General features: G+C 40.4%; 1 protein-coding gene across 15 annotated transcripts in view; it reads left to right on the top strand.

Annotated features, from left to right (window-relative positions):
- Positions 1–17,069, top strand: part of DYM (dymeclin) — a 432,971-nt gene that overhangs the window by 19,777 nt on the left and 396,125 nt on the right. For all 15 annotated transcript variants that reach the window (XR_011090608.1, XR_011090609.1, XM_068664801.1 and 12 more), the window contains 2 exons: positions 5,705–5,830; positions 7,174–7,316. Coding sequence is in view for 13 of the 15 variants with exons in the window: in XM_068664801.1 (XP_068520902.1) it covers positions 5,705–5,830; positions 7,174–7,316 (269 nt within the window). In the remaining 2 variants the exon portion in view is untranslated. The remainder of the gene's footprint in view (positions 1–5,704; positions 5,831–7,173; positions 7,317–17,069) is intronic.

The raw sequence follows: 17,069 nt of genomic DNA, 5'->3' as shown, positions 1-17,069 counted from the left end.
AAGCCTGTGAATTTTGGGAAAGAATAGATTGTCTGGGTGGCCTCCATGAAATATTCTGATCTGTAATGATTTCCATAGCGGGGTTTAGGGCCACTTGCTAGAGGATAGGCAGCTTTGGCGGCTTACAGCAATGCTCCTAACAGCGTGTGCCTGTAAAGCTGCTATTAAAGATGACTTTGTTGTGACAGATCATTCAAATCTCCATGCTGAGCCTGTCTTTCAAATTGAATTCAGAACAGGAAAGTTTTTGTTAGGAGCATTCAGTAGTCTTAACAGAGGATTGTCACCATTAGTGTGTCCCTTGGGTTCTATAGATGCAGTTTCAGGAAGGAGTACAGCTGGCAGCAGCTGTCAAGGTAAATCCAGGTTGAAAGTTTTTTGTTTTTTTTCCTTCACTTAAATGCTGAGATTATTTTTCAGGAATGGAAGACCATCCCCATATCCAAAATGGAAGAGCAGAGGTAGCTGTGTAACAGTCCTGCTAGCTTTGCTTTTGGACTCTGAATCATTGTGGTCTGATATCTGAGAGTCACTAGAAGGATCCGGAATAACCCTTTTGAGAAGCAGGCTCCGCTGCGTCGTACAAAATGTCAGTGGGGAGAGGTTTCGCATATTAACATTTAATTTTGAGAAATTTTATAGGAGCTGCAGCGTTATTGCGTTTCAGGAATCAGACTTGTGCACTCCATTATAACGCTCGTGTTTGAGTACGTTGATGTTTGATTTATGGCTCCCTGGGGTCCGTTATGGATACTCTGCTTCTTCTTTGGTCTTGTTAACACCCAGGAGTCTACATTAATGACCCAAACTGCACAGTCAGCAAAAAGATACAACCCGAGCGTTTAGTTGTATGAGTTTTACGTAGAAGCTATCGCGTTTTGTTGCACAACGGAGCTCCCAGGGCTTGAAATTGGAAAGGTTTCTTTCAGCAGCTTGTTAAGGGCTGCTGTACATGGCTGCACATCTGGTTGTTATCAGTACATTTTCACTTCATTAAAAAACTGTAAATGCACGTGGAGGAAAAATGAAATGCTGTGATCTGGTTACATCACCGTTATGTAGCACCCTGTAGTGCCAGGAGAAGTGAGTTGATGTTTGTCTTGCATTCCATTATTTTTTTAATAGCTAAAATTGTTTTAGGCTGCGATCTTAGTGGCTTCCATGTTTAAATGTTAACCATGTTTGACTCGTTTAAGGGTGCTCCCCACGCTTCCTGGCAGCTTAAAAGTCAAATTTAACAAGAAAAATGGAGCTATGCCTGATTATAAAGCTCCCTGGAATGATCACTGGGTACAAACAATGCTGTTGAAAGATAATGAGAAATGTTTAGTTCTACTTTTCGAAAAAAAAAAGAAAACATTCAAGGAACTTTTATCACAATTGTAGTAGCTCCAGTGGTTGAAGAGCTATTTGAGCGTTTTTGGCAACCCTGTCTGAGCATCAAAGGGAAACTTCCATCTGTTGAAACTTGGGCTGAAGCTAGCAAAAGGATCCAAACTGAGAGGTCGGTGTTACTTTGCACTGAAGATCCTCAAGGTTTTAGACTCTTGTACTCCGTGTAGGAGAGATCTGAGCATGAAGGCAGCTTTGCTTGCTGCTTTACCTCGTGGTGCAGCGGAGCAAAATGTTCATCATCCTCGGAGAAGTTTTGTGTTGTGTTTTTTGGTGAGACCAGGCCTGGGATGTTTCCTTTTTGCCTCTGGAGTGAGTAATGAGCAAATTTGGCTGCTGTTCGATGTGACCGTGACGCACGATCTGCTGTGGGACTGCTTGCTCAACAGCATGGCAGAGTAGGAACACCTTTAGTCAGCTGTTTTTTTGTTCAGTAAATCAGTCTTTCAAGTTTTTTTAAATGATTATTGAAGAATTTTCATCACCCTTAGATCCTTTCTTCTGGTGGCAGACGCATGGCCTCTTACGTGTTTAAAAGTCCTATGTAGAAGAATCTTTATCTGTCACATTCTTTTTTTCTTCTAATTTTATTCCAGCTCCGTTTTTAGTTTAGACTTAGATGAGTACTTCTCTCTGACCTTCTTTTTCACTGCGAATTGCTAACTCGTATTCACCTTGCAACAGGCTTTTTAATCCCAGGCTGCAGCAGCAGAGGTCAGTGTCGTTTATCGTGTGCTTTGCTGTGTAATCAAGCTCTTGATAACGTGCTTTCTCCGTGTGGTTTTCAGCCCTGTTTTTTTACAAAAGATACTGGACACATCTTGAAAAACACCCGCTTTCTAGTACTTCGTTTGTTCTCTGGTCTGGGTAGCGAAGACACCAAGGGATTGAAGTCAACCGTGTGTCCTTTAGGTGCTTTAAGAGCTGCTCTTTGCTTTCCTCGAGCATAATTGAGCTGTAATTAATGTCCTGTAGCACTGGCTGCAACGCTGCGCCCTTGCCATCAGCGGGTGTAAAGTTAGGAGGGATTCCAAGAGGAAAGACTGCTCATTTTGAGTTGCGCTTGTATCCTGAGACTGATAACCAGACGCTCTCCTTGCTTTTCAGTTTTCAGAACCGATCCTGTTCTCTGCGGTGACTCCTCTTTCACCTTTCTGCTGGGCCCTCAGGAAGCAGGGAAATGAAACCTGGTTCCTGGATGATTTGAGAGGTTTTTTGTACGAATCAGCCCTTTTGGCAACTCTCCGAAATTAGAAAACAAGTTACCTTTTAACCTTTTAATGCTATGAGTAGACAGCTCTGGCTGGGTGAAAGTTCAGGAAAATATTGAAACAGGGAGGGGGGTTTGGTATAGCGGTGCAAGCTGAAATTCAGAGGTTTTGTTTCTGACTGTTCAGCCTGTTTGCTCTGTAGGTGTGAACTAATTTATAAGCTCTCAGCCTCTGTTTGCGAAGGTGTTGAAATAGTTGCATTTCACTGAGGTGTTAATTAACGTGTTTACAGAAGGATGTGTCTTCGGAGCAGTAAATGAAGTTCCTAGCAGAGATTTTCTTCGATCTTAATCTTGGGTCCTCTTTCACAGAGCTCTCTCCGAGGCAGGGAACGAAGCTGAATGCTGCGGTGAGCACAGAAAGCAGTTGTGAAGTTCTTGGTAGATAATACCCATCCACTTCTTCCTTTTGAATACAAAAAAAAGCAAATTCCAGGAGGCTTGGGAGCTGTCCACTTGTCTGTGGGTGCAGGCAAGTAATGGCAAGTGCTCAAATTGTTGCAGCATAGAGAACTACTGCTCAAACAAGTCGCCTTAACTGGCTGCTTGTGTGCCCTTTTCCTGTTTTATTTTTGTTCGAGATTAGGGTTTTGGCCACAGAACTCCTTAAAACATTCGGAACTTGCAAACGCAGCCTCAGCATTGTGTCACGTTTGAAATAACTCTGCAAGAGCTGCAAAAGGGCAAGGTGAAATCATCGTGCAGCTCGAGCTGGCAAAACCTTTTGAGGGAACGATACACAGCTGGATAGCCTGGTGTGTAGCTGCTGACTTCTTAGAGTTTTTGTCATTTGATTTAATGAATCGTTGAACCTCCAAACATCATGCAGTTCTTCTGGTTTTCTGAAATAGATAAATGATTCCTACGTGTGATTGAGACGTGAGTTCATTATTCCTAGTTTCCTCCTTATCTGCAAGCAGGCAACTCAAAGAGGAAGTCCATTATGAGAGTGATAGCTTCGAATAAAAAAAAAAATATCAACGCTCCCCCATTCTATAGTCTCTCAGTATAAATAAACAGCGTTTCCTTTGAAGTTAAAAGAGGTTCCTGGTAGTTCTTGTCACCCTTTTGAGATGTTTTGAGTTTCAGAGAACTGTATATTTGATCCTTGGTGGAGAAAATTTTGCTCTGAAGCTTTATCCATGTGCTGCTAAGTTAAGGGTGTCTGTAGCTTAGGGGTCACCACAGATACTGGGACTCCAGTTTGAGAGAAAATCCCCAGTTCAATGCCCCTTAATGGGGTTTGAATAGAAAGAAAATAAGGAACTTGAGTTATCTGAATTTATTAACTGTTTTCATTCAGTTATAAGGTTGTTGAAAGCAGATTATTAGAAAAAATAATAAACACACAATACAATACGGTAACTTGTTTATTTTTATACGATTCAGCTTAAAGAAATGAAAAATTTTGTGGTATCTCTTCAAATTTCCATTTCCAGTTGTATGATTTGTCAGAAAAATAAGCAAAGAAATACCTGGAACCGAGAGCCAGCATGATGTAGCCTCTGTAAAATTTGTTTCCTCCCAACAAAAAGTGACCTGGGTATTTTGGATGGTGCAGCATGTCACCCAGTCAGCCTTTTCATTCATCAAGTCATGCTGAACTCAGCTTTGAAGACATCCTAGTATTCTCTCAGCCTCGGTAATAAGTTTTATGGCATTTTGTATACCTAAAAAATATTTCTCCCAAGCTTTTGGGTTTCTTTTGATAGGAGCAAATTTAGGAAGGGTTTTTTTCCTGGGGGCTGACGTTGTAATAATCAGCAGCTCTTCCCTGCTTTGCTTGGGACAGGCGTGGGTAGCTGAGCCCAAAGCATCACAGCTTGGGTGAGGGACTGGGAACTGTTCCTAGCTCGGTCTTGCTCCTGGCGCAGATGAACGTGCAGTGGAACCAGATCACAGCGTAACCTCTGGCCCGATGTAATTATCAGCATTTCCACTGGCCAACTTCCTCCGTAGTGGGCAAAAAGTCAGGTACCTCACAAAACCTAATTAAAAGGTACCTCATGATTTGAAGGAAGAGTGTCATTTAAGCAGTAAGTCGCTTCCTGATGTGAAATGTTAGGGATTCAAAGACTCAAAGCACACCAGAAAAAATAGGAACAGTGAGTTTGTGTAACCTTCACTTTCCAAAACATTTTTATATCACAAGCAGCGTGGCTCGCGTTGGACTGCAATCCAGGAAATTGTGCTTCCCATTTGCTCTTGCCGTTGAACAAATAACTAACATTCACTTTCCTCAAACTCTGACCTAGAGCTTCTCCAGAAGAGTTTATTTTAAGCTATTTACACACCACGATGTAGGTATGAAGCGGCTCGTCCTTGTGTTTTACAGTAACGCATGTTAGTTACAGTGTAATATTCACATTTGTACAATATTAAAGTACCTGAAAGTGCTAAAACCAGAACTGATTTCATTTAATGAAAGCCTGTTCTTCTTGATAAAGACCACTCCAATTCTAATCCTGAGATGAGTGAAGACTTCTGTTTCAGCCACTCCTTTCTGCTAACTTACTGCGCTGTTGTTTTTAAGCCGTTGTTATTTGAAGGAGTAATTAGTTCTGTTTACACATGGTTTTTTAACTGTTAAAAACTGTTAAGTGCACTGCATTTGTGTGTTACATCCCTTTCTTACGGATCCGTTCTTCCTGGCAGGTGGGATAGTGTTTGGCTAGCTGACCATTTCCCAGACTTACAATGACAATTTTAACAGGACAAAGGACGTATTTTTGAGATCTATTTAATATTTTTAGTGTGAAGTGTACTCTGAAAATCACAGGTGGAATGTTCTGGGCAACGCTGCGATGTTTTCACGTTGTCTTCTGGCATATCAAAAAAAATGCTTGCAGCAATAAAAATTAATGCATTATCTGTGTGAAGTGATGTGGCTTTTTCCTGGTGAGTTTAATTTGTTGGTTAGCTGTTCCCAGTTGAGACTTGCTGTAAAACGCATAACCTCAAGTGAAGCTATTAAGTGTTCTTGTAACTCAGTAAACAAAGCCTGTAGATTAATCTTTCCAAATTTTCCCTTTTTTCCTGCAGAGATATTACCTACAGCATTTCCTTGGAAGCTGTGACAACGCTCGTCGTCTTCCTCTCCTGCCAGTTATTTCACAAGGAAATTCTGCGAGAAAGTCTCATCCACAAATACCTGATGCATGGTCGATGGTATGTCGCGTTCTGTGTGCTTCTGGACCAAATAGCAGGAAAAAAAAAGCTTCTGATGGCTTGTTTAAACTGTTTGGACTTGAAAACAGAAGACAGTGGAATATATTTTGATAGTAATTTGTTCTCCTCAGAAAAAGATAGAACGCAAAACCATATGTAAATGCTTTTGGAAGGCCTCAGGTTTAAATCTTACAGTTCTGACTTCAGGAAAAGTGTTTTGGAAGCAATCTTTTTTTTTTTTTGAGAGGAATTTCATTTATTCCCTTAAACAGTTTTTACTTCGCAGGATGGTTTTTGGGTCAGCTGCGGGCCTTTTCCTGTAATATTCTGGTCTAGAGAACCTGAACCTAATGATCCTTCATGTGATACAGATAAATAGCTTCTTGGAAGATGGCAAATAACATGCAAAGTTGAGTTTTAAGCTACAAAGTGAGTAATATCACTTGTTCTGGCGAGTAGGTCTTGTTTAAACACTTCATCGTGGTGATCTTTATCCATTTTGGTCAGGCTACCGTTTGTCCTCTTTTACCTTAAAATCAAATGAGCACCTTTAAACGCAGACAGATTTATAGGAAGTGTTGATGTCGTTTGGCACATGGAAAGTGTAGGTGCTGAGGATCTAGGGCAATGTGAAGAGCTCAAAGGCTACTGGGTGAGGGGAGTTGGAGATCATCCTAACACAGCCCTGCTCTGTTCACCTCCCAATTAAATGGGAATAGGAGCCAACTGTGTGTTTCTTCAGGAATATTTATTTAAAATACTGAAGACTTATTTAAATCCAATCAATTTCATGTTCATTTGTCAGAGTCACTGGGATGAGGATCTGTGTTTCGTTAATCCGTGCGAATTCACCCCAGCCACACAAAGCCACATATTGGGGGGGGTGCAGGAATTCTGTTGTTACCTGTTCTATAAAACCAAAGCATGGAAGGAAAACTAAATGAATATAGTTGTTTGTTTTTTTTTCCCTTGCATTGATACTTTTACAGTTGTCTTGGGGTAGAAGAATAGAATAGTTCCACAAGTTGACTTAAAAGTAGTGTTGAAAACAAAATATTTCTGCAACCATGCTCCTGAAGGTGCTCCTACAGCGTCCTGCTTAAGTCAGTGCATGGTCAAAACCCAAGAGTGCTATGCACCTTGCCTGCTTTTCATGGTGTAGTTGATTAGACTTGACTCCCAGGTGAGATAATGAGCATCTGTTATCCCTCAAATAATCAATGGGACTTTTAAAAAGAGTCGAGGTCGAAGCACATCCTCCTTCCAGTGAACAAAAGCGCATAGTCGAGCCAAATTTTGCAACTTGTGAGTCAACCTGAGCTGCCTCTTCTTTTTCCTTGCAGTCTCCCGTATACCAGCAGACTTGTGAAAACTCTGCTCTACAATTTCATTAGACAAGAAAGAAGCCCTCCTCCGGGGACCCACGTCTTTCAGCAGCAAACAGATGGAGGAGGACTGCTGTACGGAATTGCATCCGGGGTGGCAAGTGAGTCTTTTAGCTTCTCTAAACCATTCGTCAGACCTTAGGAAGCGGTGCCCCATTTGACAAAGCACGTTTCACGTTATTTAAAACGTTGGAATAAATATTCCTTAAAAGGTCTGTTGTTCAAGAGCTATATGCACTTTCAGAGAATGTGCATATGTTATTCTTTGCTGTTACTGTATGGATATGGCATCCTGCTCTTGATCTCTTGATCAGGACTTGATCAAGGTCTCTTGAGCAGGAGATTTGGACTAGATGGCCTGAAGAGTCTCCTTCCAAACTCAAGGCTTCTGTGATAAAAGAGAGTAGACTAGAGATCAATTTTTTTTTTAACATATTATGGTGTATGCCTTTCCTGGTAGGTTGACTAATGTTTTTCCTGAATATTATGAATAGTTTGTGATCTTCTGTGGTTGGTCTGTTTGTTACAGATCTCTCAGATCTGAATTCTTCAGATCTTCTGTCTGAAGAATACAAAAGACTTAATGACATATCGTTAAGAAAAAGGGTTTCACTATTTTTTACACTATATACTGCATTTTGATTGGTGGTTGCTCTCTTCCCCATACCAGATGCGTGCTTTTTTTAGCTGGGTATCGCATGTAAAAATTCTCCCTAAACTATTTTATTTATAATAAAAACAAAATACAATATCTTACGAACAGTAATAGTATCTACCACTTTCCCTTATTTGATAAATCTAAGTAATACTTTGCAAGTCAGTTGTTGTTATAACATATCCTATTTATTTGGATCTTGTGTGAAATCCAGCCACTGGAAGCATCCCTAGGGAATATTAAAGTTCGTGCCGCGTGTGGCCTGCCAAAAAATACTTCTGCAGGCTGTGACAGTGCGTGTGGATCTCCTCCTGGAGGCAGTAAAAGAGCATGTCTCTGTGATGTAGTGCCGTGTATCCTAAACACATTCCTGCTTCTGTGTAAGGTGAGGTTACGTGGAGCCCGGTGCATTCGCAGGAACACACTCATCTTCTTTCTGGCTTCTAGTTTATATGCTTGGGGCAGACCACTGCAGTGTTTGGGTTATGCCCAGAAGGGAAATGTGTCAGAAAACAGTTGTTTGGTTTGCTGTTTATTTAGACAGAGAAGAGAAAGCAATTAAATTGTTCCTTACAACGTGTTTTTTTTTTCATTTTGGAAGTCCCAGCAGGTACGTGCTTTTCCTTCTTGTCAGTTGCTGGAGAAAATTGCTTTCAAAATGTTTTCCAAAGCAGATTTCATTCTGCGGTTTGTGCTTCAGCTTGTGACTGTAGAGTGGTTTTCACGGCGGATTTCGTTGCTACCTGCACCACATGTTTTCATTCATCTTGTTTCTAGTCGTGCCTGAGTATATTTCTGCCTTAGTGCGAAGAGCTTTTTTCCCTCTTCACTTGCTTAACCTGTGAAGTCCATCCCAACTGTCACCGCCTTCCCTTCCCTCACAGCTCGTCTGATAACATATCCCCACATGACTTTTTACTTCTTTCACATCGACTTTGCATTTCTTAATGCAAATTCTCAAGGTTTCTGCCTACGTATGTTCTTGTCTCTTCCTACATTTCCACCCCCCTTTTGCTCCTTCTTGAACCATTCTCTTAACAACTCCCTTGGCACACTCCCACACTTATTTTTGTTGCTTCTTTCAGGAGTAGTTGAAGTGCCATCATTTCTCCTGGTGAATTAAGTATCTTCATACGAAGCTTTAGGTAAAAGAGCTTTTGTAAAGAGCTTTCTAATAACCCATCCAGGAAAGGGGAAAAAATAAATGCCATCTCCTGTTGGAAAATTGGAATAGTCCTTCTCTTTGTGTGCACATGGTTAGTTAATATTCTTTGCCTGCATAAAATGCTGGACTGTAGATGAAACTTAAACACACTAAGATGGGTAGAGTAAATGGCATATTTTTATCCATATTTATTTTTATATTTATCCATATTTATTTTAATATCCATATTTATTTTTATCCATGTTTTTATTTTATTGGAATTAAGCCCTTTGTCATCTTTCTTAAAGCTTCAGGTACACGTGCAATAGAGATTTTGAAAACAGCAACACAAATTGATATATAAAAAAAAAAGTGAGATTTGAGCAGATGTGGAAAAACTTCCAGAAGTGATTTCTGTATCATTTTATTTTGGTATAGTTCTGTAAGCTTTTGTGATTTTACAGGATACGTACTGAAAGAAGGAAAGAACGGAAAACTTGCTTTTATGTCTTTTAAATACTACATAATTCTTAAAGTAAGTCTAATGAAATAATCCATCATTTATTTAGGATGAAAAGAGGCAGGAGCCTGTTTTTTACAACCTTGACCTTTCATATGAAATTTTGAGGCCTAAGTTAATCACTGTACTTGTTAATTTGGAATTATATAACTTGATACCACAGTTACCTACCTTCTTTTGTATTTTTTTGTGCATATTTTGTAGTCTCTTGCACAGCAGCAGTAGGTCTGCAGGCTTTTATAAGCGCTGTATTTCAAGCCCCCCCCTTCCTTTCCTTCCTCGTGATCCTGCAGGAGTGATAACTACACACAACACGAGCAGAAGTTTACCCTTTCCCACGGTTAACCTTGTCCTGCTTCTCATCCTTTGCAGCCTGTTTCTTTTCCTCTCATGAACCTCCTTAACCCTGAAACCGTGCAGCCAACATCCTCACACCGATTTCTTCTCCTTCGTTTGACCTCTGACTGCATGCAAGTTGCCTGTGTGCTGCAAGTTCCTTTCTCTGCCTTGTATATAAAGCACCTTGATGAGAATTGTGTTGCCAATTATGCCATCATCCCATACACAGCTGCAGGTTTGGAGTGAGGGGGGGGATGATATTTTAGTTTTCTAACTTCATAAAGGACCTTTTTCAATGCAGTATCTTTGGCATTGAGTCAACTGTGTTTTTAAATCTATGACAGGAAGATGTTAGTGCTACTCAGGACTATCAAAAAATAAATGTAAATGGTTTAATTTGGAATAGTTGATCCAGTTTATGTTTTGCTGTTAAAAAGATAACTCCACCTTAACGCATCTTGAAGTACTTAGGAGTTACTGCAGTGGTAGCTTCTCGTTGCCTTAGTGTGTGTTCAGATAATTTTAATTGTGATGGGTACCAAGGTTTCTTCTCTTTCTGCTGGCATTCTCATTAACAGGAACACTTGCATGGTTATCTTTATAAGAAAACTGCTTGTTCCCATCTAGTGTTTAATGTCAATGAAAACGTAGATCTAAGACTTCTGTCCCACTTCTGTTCATCTTTCTTTTTGCTTACGGTCCATACCAGCAGCATCCTCTTGTCACTGTAATCATGGCTTTTTGATTCAGCCAGTACGTGAAGATTTAGATAGGGTCCCAATCTTCAAATTTCTCTTAGTTTCTGTGAGGACGTGTCTGAAATGCAGCAAAACATGTGCCTGCAGCTCAAGTATGCTTTCTTTGAAATTTAGAAGTTGGGTGTTAATACTAATGCAGCTGGGGGAGGTTCAGTCTGCAAGAGCTGCCCAGGAAGCCAGATTTTAGGGCAGCTTCATCCTGAGCAATATCTGTGCTGTGGGGACCAGGTGAGCAGATCTGAAGTAAGGCCAAACGTTGCAGACAAAATTTGTCTTCTGTGTTAATTGTAGTAGCACAGAAAAACATTGCCTCAGGCATAAATCTGTTCTGAGATGTCTTCTGCAGGGATTTCTTCACTGTCAAGCTCTAGCATAGTTCCTTTGACACACACTGGTGTGTTTTTGGTGTGTTTTTGTTTCTTTTTAGTTTATCTTTGTGGTTTAGAATGCTGTGAGTATACGACAGTTACACAGCAGTAGCACTTCTGGTAGCATGGCTAGGCCCCAGGTCCAGCAAACGTTTGGGGCTTACAATCACAAGGATCTGCAACCAGAAGAATCGTAATATAATTATTTATGAAGTTGTTGCTCTGTCTTGTAAACCTCACCAAGATGTTTTTGGTAGTAAATCACTAGTTAGAAGCAGCTGGGCAGGTGGCATAGACTTTGCTATGAGACCCCCCCACACAAACTCTTTCTGTAAACGTTGATGGCAACGATAGCAAAGCATTTCTTTTAAGGAAGAGCAATTTACACTGTACTGTCCTGGACCTGGTTGTTCACGGAAATCTTCCACTGACTCCAGTGAGCCCAGTTCCACTCCTGCAGGGAGCAAACGGTAGGATGGTTTCCTTCATTTCCTCTCAGGGAAACGCTGCTGGGGACCCTTACAGCAGTGACAACATATTTTGCAGCTAAACATTCTCAAAGCTTCTGATTTTATTCTTTAAGTCCTCTCAATATCCTCTGTCATACCTACCTGAAGCTGTTTTGTGGTGCGCCGAGGGCACTGCCCATGGTGCTGCCTCTTTTCTCTTGTGAATCCCTCTTTTTCTCGCCGTGAATCCTTTTTGTCTCATCCTACACGTAGGTTGTAAGCTGTTGAGGAGAGAGACCATCCTTCAGCATGTACAGTACGTAGCATAACGAGGTTGTGGTTCGTGACTGGAGCTTCTGATTTCTGTGGTAATACAGATCATAATTGCAACCATATGTCCCAGCTTGTTTACTGAGAGTTCTGCAGCGAGTTTCATGAGGTGTGTTGGTGATTTATCTGCCTGACATTTATTCTGATATGCCAAAACCTTGAACAGCTTCAAATAACCCATTATAAAAGAGAAGTTGTTTTTCTTAAGCCTATCACTAATAAACAAATAAATCAAAACCCAAGTCCCCTATTGGCTCAAAAAAATATTTTTCTTTATTTTTTTAGCAGAAATTGCTTGTTAAAGGAAAAATATATATATACATCTTGCAAACATTAAGGCAAGTGTGAAAGAATTTTATATTGCTGAAAAAAATTGAGGCTTTGCAAACTTTTTCTAGCTCTAAGGGAATTACAGAAATTGAAACTGAGAACTGCAGAATTAATCATTACAAAACGTCACCTAAAATTTTGTTTTTTCGAAAAGAAAAACACTGTTACGCTTTCAAGCTTGATCTTTCCTGAAATCCTCTACGTTTCAACTCAGGGATGGCGAGGAAGCTGTTTTGACCTCTTCACTTTTGAACCAGTGTCACCGAGGGTATGGTTCTCCTCTAAAACGTGTCTTAGCAGTAAATCTCAAAATGTTTTGACACAATTAACACCATTATTTCTGCTTCAATTTTGAGCATCCTGCAGTTGATAAAGTGGGTTGACCGTGCTGTTTACGAGGCTAAAATATGGGAATCAAATGTCAAGTTTGCTGGCTCGGGAGCTTCCAACAGGCCACTATTTCTGAATTTATACTTCTCATGATTTTATACTCGGTAGCCAATTATTGGCAGGTCCTTTGGAGGGGTTTTAAAGTGAGTGGACAGGAGAAACTTTAGGTCAGGGTGTGGAATGCTGATGAAGTACAACAAATGATTTATTTATTTTTTATTGACCTGTGTCCAAATTTGGTTTGTGGGGTCCCCGAGTGGATTAACTTCATCAGAAGCCGCATTTGTTATTAAATTATGTGTTGAAGTGGTTTCTCTTCGTTCTCCTGCCAAGTGTCTGCAACACCTTTTTGGGATTGGAGCGTCCAGCCACCAGCTTGTTCACATAAATCATAGCAAGGGAGCTGCTTTGCCTTCAGGCTGGTGTGTAGACTTCTCCTTCAACACTTCTGGGGTCTGGGGGGAGCTGCTGCCCATGGAGGACCATGGTTCTCCACTTCCTATCTACCAAACTTCTCATCCACTCTCCAGGGATGTCCCGTTTCTTCTTAGGTCAGGGATTCTGGAATTTCATCAACCTGGATGGAGCTCACAGTGTGATTTCTCTGGCATCTTGGGGGTATGTATTTAAAAGCGCATATTTACAGCGTCGCATACATGGGTTGAAGTGTTTGTTTCTGCTTTAGAGGGTTGATTTCCTGGAAAACTTCATTTCAATAGCTGTCGTTTCTAATGAACGCTTCCAACGGTGAGGGGAAAGTGTTCTCCTTTACCTTTGAGCATAAAAAGCTTGGAAATCGTCCCATCTTTCTTTTCTTTCTCCAGATTAGAGCTGTACCTCCTTGTTTGCGTAGGCCCGTGGAGGAGCTGAGTTGTGTAAAGAATGATCTAAGATTTAATGAGACCTTTCACTAAAATCTTTGTCTCGAACCAACCGAGACAAACCCTTAATACGATTATAAGGTAGTTATTTTTTACTTAATGTTCTAGAAGAGCCCGTGGTAATTAAATGTGTTCTGCCAAACTGTAGTTTCCAACACAAGTATAAGATTTTTACATAACCTGATAAATGGCTATTTTTCCTTTTGAACAAGCCATCAAAAACATTTTCCTTCATTCTGAGAAAGCCTTCCCAGCCAAATTAGAGCAAAGCCAAACAGATCATATGCTTAGCAGCGTATTAGAAGAAACTTTTTGAACAGTTGCAGATTTAAATGTTTATTTCCTTCCCCTGAAGCCAGTAACTGTTGTTGTTGAATAGATTTGGAACTTCTCTTTTCTGATTGAACTTTTAAGCTCTTGGTATGTGGTAGTTGTAGTATATAGCAGGGAACATTATTTTTCATGACAGTTGGGTTTGTCAATTTGTTCTCTTTCGTGGCGTTTTCCAGAGTGACTCACTTTGGGGAAAGAAAAATACTATTAAGAAGAAAAGAATGTGGCACCTAGGAGTATGATGAAAAGAATGGATTTCCATTATTGAAACATAAACTTCTGCACGACGTGGAAATTCAATTATTATCCGTGTAGGAAAGTGTGAAGTTTTACTTCTCAATAACTTGATTTTTTTTTATATGGATTTAGAATTTGCTCCAAGTCCAGAGCTGTGACCTGCCAACCTGTGTTGGTCGATGTCCGGCTGATAACTGCCTGCGACGGCCGTAAGTGTCACAGGTTGGGGACGTGGCTTAGACAGAAGTGACTGGCTCCTTCGGTGTGCAGCAGGTTGCAGCTGCAGTGGTACAGACAGAGAAGCCATCTTCACCCACCTGTGTAGCTTTATTTTGTTTTAAAACAAGAAATGTGTTGATCCAGTGGGTGGCATCCTCCCACATCAGGGGAGTTGGAAGGGGATGGTCTTTAAGGTCCCTTCTAACCCAAACCTTTCTCTGATGATTTTACTGGGAGCAGCGTGGAGACCTTGAAATGTAAATTCCATTTATCAGCTCTGAATTGCTGTTGTGGATGTGAAAACGTCGCTGATACGAACACGATGAAGTTAATATTGAAGTTGTTACTGGTAAACAAACTCTCCTTGCTGGAGTAGCATTAGAGGCTTGTGCACACAAAATGCGGAGCGACTTGGTCCAACAAGTTCTTGCATGTTATTGTTCAGCGTTTCAGGTAAATGTTTTCATGTTTGACCTTTCTAGATAAGCCCCTGCATAGTATTCCTTCCTTTGTGCCAATCATTGCCGTTCTGTGATCTTTCCTTACTCATTTTGGAAGGTTTTTGTGAGGTTTAGAATCGGCTGTTACTGTAGGACTGCTGCAATTCAAAGGACAGATTTTTATTTTATTTTTTTTTACTCGGCAGAGATCCAAACCTCGTCTTCCTGTTGCGGATATTAATAATGACAGAGTTGAGACCCTGTCACTCCCCTGAATCGTGTAGGTAATAAATTTAGAAACCAGATTTCATAAGAGAGTTGTGGTCAGGAAAAGGACAAGGTTTTTTGTCTAAATGAAAAATTTGAGAATGAGCATCGCCCTGGAATAATTCCTAATAATTGTTAAGACTAAATTTCTTGCCGCTTCTCTGAATATTTTGGAGTGTTTGTTTCAGTATTATGAGGATCTGTAACTGATAATTATGCAGACACAGAATCCCAAAATGAATGAGCAGAGAATTTTTACTTTTGTAGTGGTCTTAGCTCAAAGAAAACCACATTAATTAGTTAATCCAGTGAGTGAGATGGTTTTATGCTGCAGTTAAGTCAGTTTGAGTTAAATCCATTTATTTTTGCCATGAATATAAACGGGTATAAGCATATAAATGGGTAAGCATAGAAGCTACGCAGTTCTTACCCTAAAGAGAACATACCCTCAAGATTGTCATTAATCCTAGATGACAATGGCAAATTCTAGGATGTGTCACATATAACCCTTCCTAGCACTCTTCTTGGCAAAGGGCATGTATTTACGGCTTCAAAATTAGCTATGGTGTTGATCTGGGTTGTGGTTACCCACAGAGAATTGCTCCTGCAGCATCCCAGTAGCTTCAGTGGAAACCTTGTGAGGTCAGTCCCTCAACTTTTCGACTCCTGTGCTTTGGCGAAGGTGCTGAGTGCTCGTAGGGAGGAAATTAAATATGAGGAGGATGGATCTTTATCATGTTTTATAATTTTTAGCGTTGGAAGAAATAGAGATGTTTCATTTTTCGTAGTGTAGCAGGTAGAGCACTTCTTAAATAAATAAATAAAACCAACCCCCGCCTTGCTACAGCCTCCTTTAAGGCTACTTCAAGTACCTTTGGAAAACTTCTTGCTATTTAGATGCTTAAATAATAGTCTGAAGAACTGTTTCTGTAGTCACTGGTGAACGTGATTCTATTTTCAAAGCAAAATTTTTGGGACTCTGTTGGATTTCTGTAGTGCAAGATCAAGCAAGGTAGTATGATGATGTGCCTGACAAATCACCCCTACAGGAAACTTTTTAGAATTTTAGAAGTTTTAAAGCATAAATGCTATAAAAAACATGGTTGGAAAATAGAATAGTAATTGATAGTATAAGTTTGTTGGGCCAGGATATTCTTCTGGCGATGGGATGGAAGCAAAACCACTCCTGATCCTGCTGAATTGCAGACTGCTTTTCCATTTCACAACACGCAGAGCCAAGGCATGGAGAGGTAGAGTTTCATCCGAGCATGCGTGTGGCTGACTTCAGAGCTTTTCAAGGTACTCGTCCACAAACTTATCCCAAAGTCATTCCTTTGCTGAGCAGTCTGACAGAAGGAATCGGATTAATCTCATCAGAAAGCTATCAAGATGACTCTTGTTCAAATTATTTTGCTGTGACCAAGAAGGGGAGTGGAGGCCAAGCCTTCTTTCATTGACATCTTCAGGCAAAAAAGCATCAGTCTCATAAGGTCTCTCCCAAACAGCATCCGGAGTATCTCCTCCCAAAACAAAGTCTTAACATCACACTGCAACTGCTAGGGGCAGGCCTGGTATTTCAATTAATCCGAATAATACTTTCATGGTTGAGTGGTATTTGCCAAAAGTCTTAAACATAACCTTTGTTGCAGAGAAAAGCTTGAAATTAGGAAACTTTTTTTTTTTTTTTTCCCCTCCTTGAGTTTCTCTCTTCTAATTTCCTGTTTGGGGATAGTTTGTGCTGTCATTTCTCTTAAACATGAAATTGGGGATTTGTAGTATAACGTAGTCTTCGGGGTCTTGTTTGTTGCTTCTAGGTGGGAGCAGCCTGGGCGATGGACAGAAGCTCTAAAGCCTTTGATTTTTTGTGACGGTTATTCTTGGCCAGGAATGACACGTAACCTCCATCAGGGAACTGCTTGTGATGAAAAGGGTTTGTGCAGTTGAAAGCACAGCATTTTACATTTTTGTCCTGTAAGTTGTCCTGAAATAGTCTTAGCATGGATGGAAAACGTGCCTGTTAGCCACGATCCTATAATTTCCCAACATTCTTCTTAATTTTTCTGTAAACTTGTAACTTGCGATGACTTCTGACACCACTTGTTGCTGTTGCAACTCTTGCGTTGGTCACAAAACTTCACTAATCAATTCTGGAGTTTTGTCTTTTCGAGCTTTTTCTTCCGCTATCTGGAGCTCT

Source organism: Anas acuta, chromosome W, assembly GCF_963932015.1.
Source record: "Anas acuta chromosome W, bAnaAcu1.1, whole genome shotgun sequence".
Taxonomy (NCBI): Eukaryota; Metazoa; Chordata; class Aves; order Anseriformes; family Anatidae; genus Anas; species Anas acuta.
The sequence above is the reverse complement of the archived record's forward strand: the minus strand, read 5'-3'. Positions and strand labels throughout refer to the sequence as shown.